Here is a 586-nt window from a genome sequence, read left to right on the forward strand (position 1 = left end):
ACAAAACACGAAGTCACCTTGTTGCAATAGTAGGGGTCCAGGCAGGGGGAAGGTCCCAAACAAGGCGTATCAGGAGCGGCCGCAGGCTGAGGAGGTGGTGAATAAAATCTTACGTCCATTGCACTAAAACATCAAGCAAACTCCTCTCCTTCTCTCTCTCTCTTTTTTTTTTTTTTTTTGGCGTTAATGTTGGGGCAAAAAAAAAAAAAAAGGGTTGGCGTGTGGTTGGTTGTGGTCGGCTTTCTTATAATTGTCCCCAGAGAAGAACGAGGGACACAGATTTTGACCGAGTAACTTGATGCAATAGCAAAGGAGGGCGATGTGGAAAACCACAATATCTGCTGGAGGATCCAGTACCACGAGTGGGCAACTGTGGAGTGTGCAGAGGAAAAGGAGGCAAGAGGAACTGCAGTTGTCAAAAAAAAAAAAAAAAAAAAAGCACCGGTCTGCAGATGTCTGCGAGAGAAATCAACAAACCCTCCTTCTTCTTCTACGGCAGGGCAGGTAACTTCGAGTACTTATTGTTTCCCCCGCGCATCGGCACCGGGGCGCTCGCTCCGTCTGTGCCGCTCTTTATGGGAGCCTC

At 48.1% G+C, this 586-nt stretch overlaps 1 protein-coding gene across 1 annotated transcript in view; it reads right to left on the reverse strand.

Annotated features, from left to right (window-relative positions):
• Positions 1-173, reverse strand: part of TOX (thymocyte selection associated high mobility group box) — a 242,962-nt gene extending 242,789 nt beyond the window's left edge. The window contains exon 1 of the mRNA XM_014952638.1: positions 18-173. Coding sequence (XP_014808124.1) covers positions 18-119 — 102 coding nt within the window. The 5' untranslated portion in view covers positions 120-173. The remainder of the gene's footprint in view (positions 1-17) is intronic.
• Positions 174-586: the final 413 nt, after the last annotated feature.

This window comes from Calidris pugnax, unplaced genomic scaffold (assembly GCF_001431845.1).
Source record: "Calidris pugnax isolate Ruff unplaced genomic scaffold, ASM143184v1 scaffold182, whole genome shotgun sequence".
Lineage (NCBI taxonomy): Eukaryota > Metazoa > Chordata > Aves > Charadriiformes > Scolopacidae > Calidris > Calidris pugnax.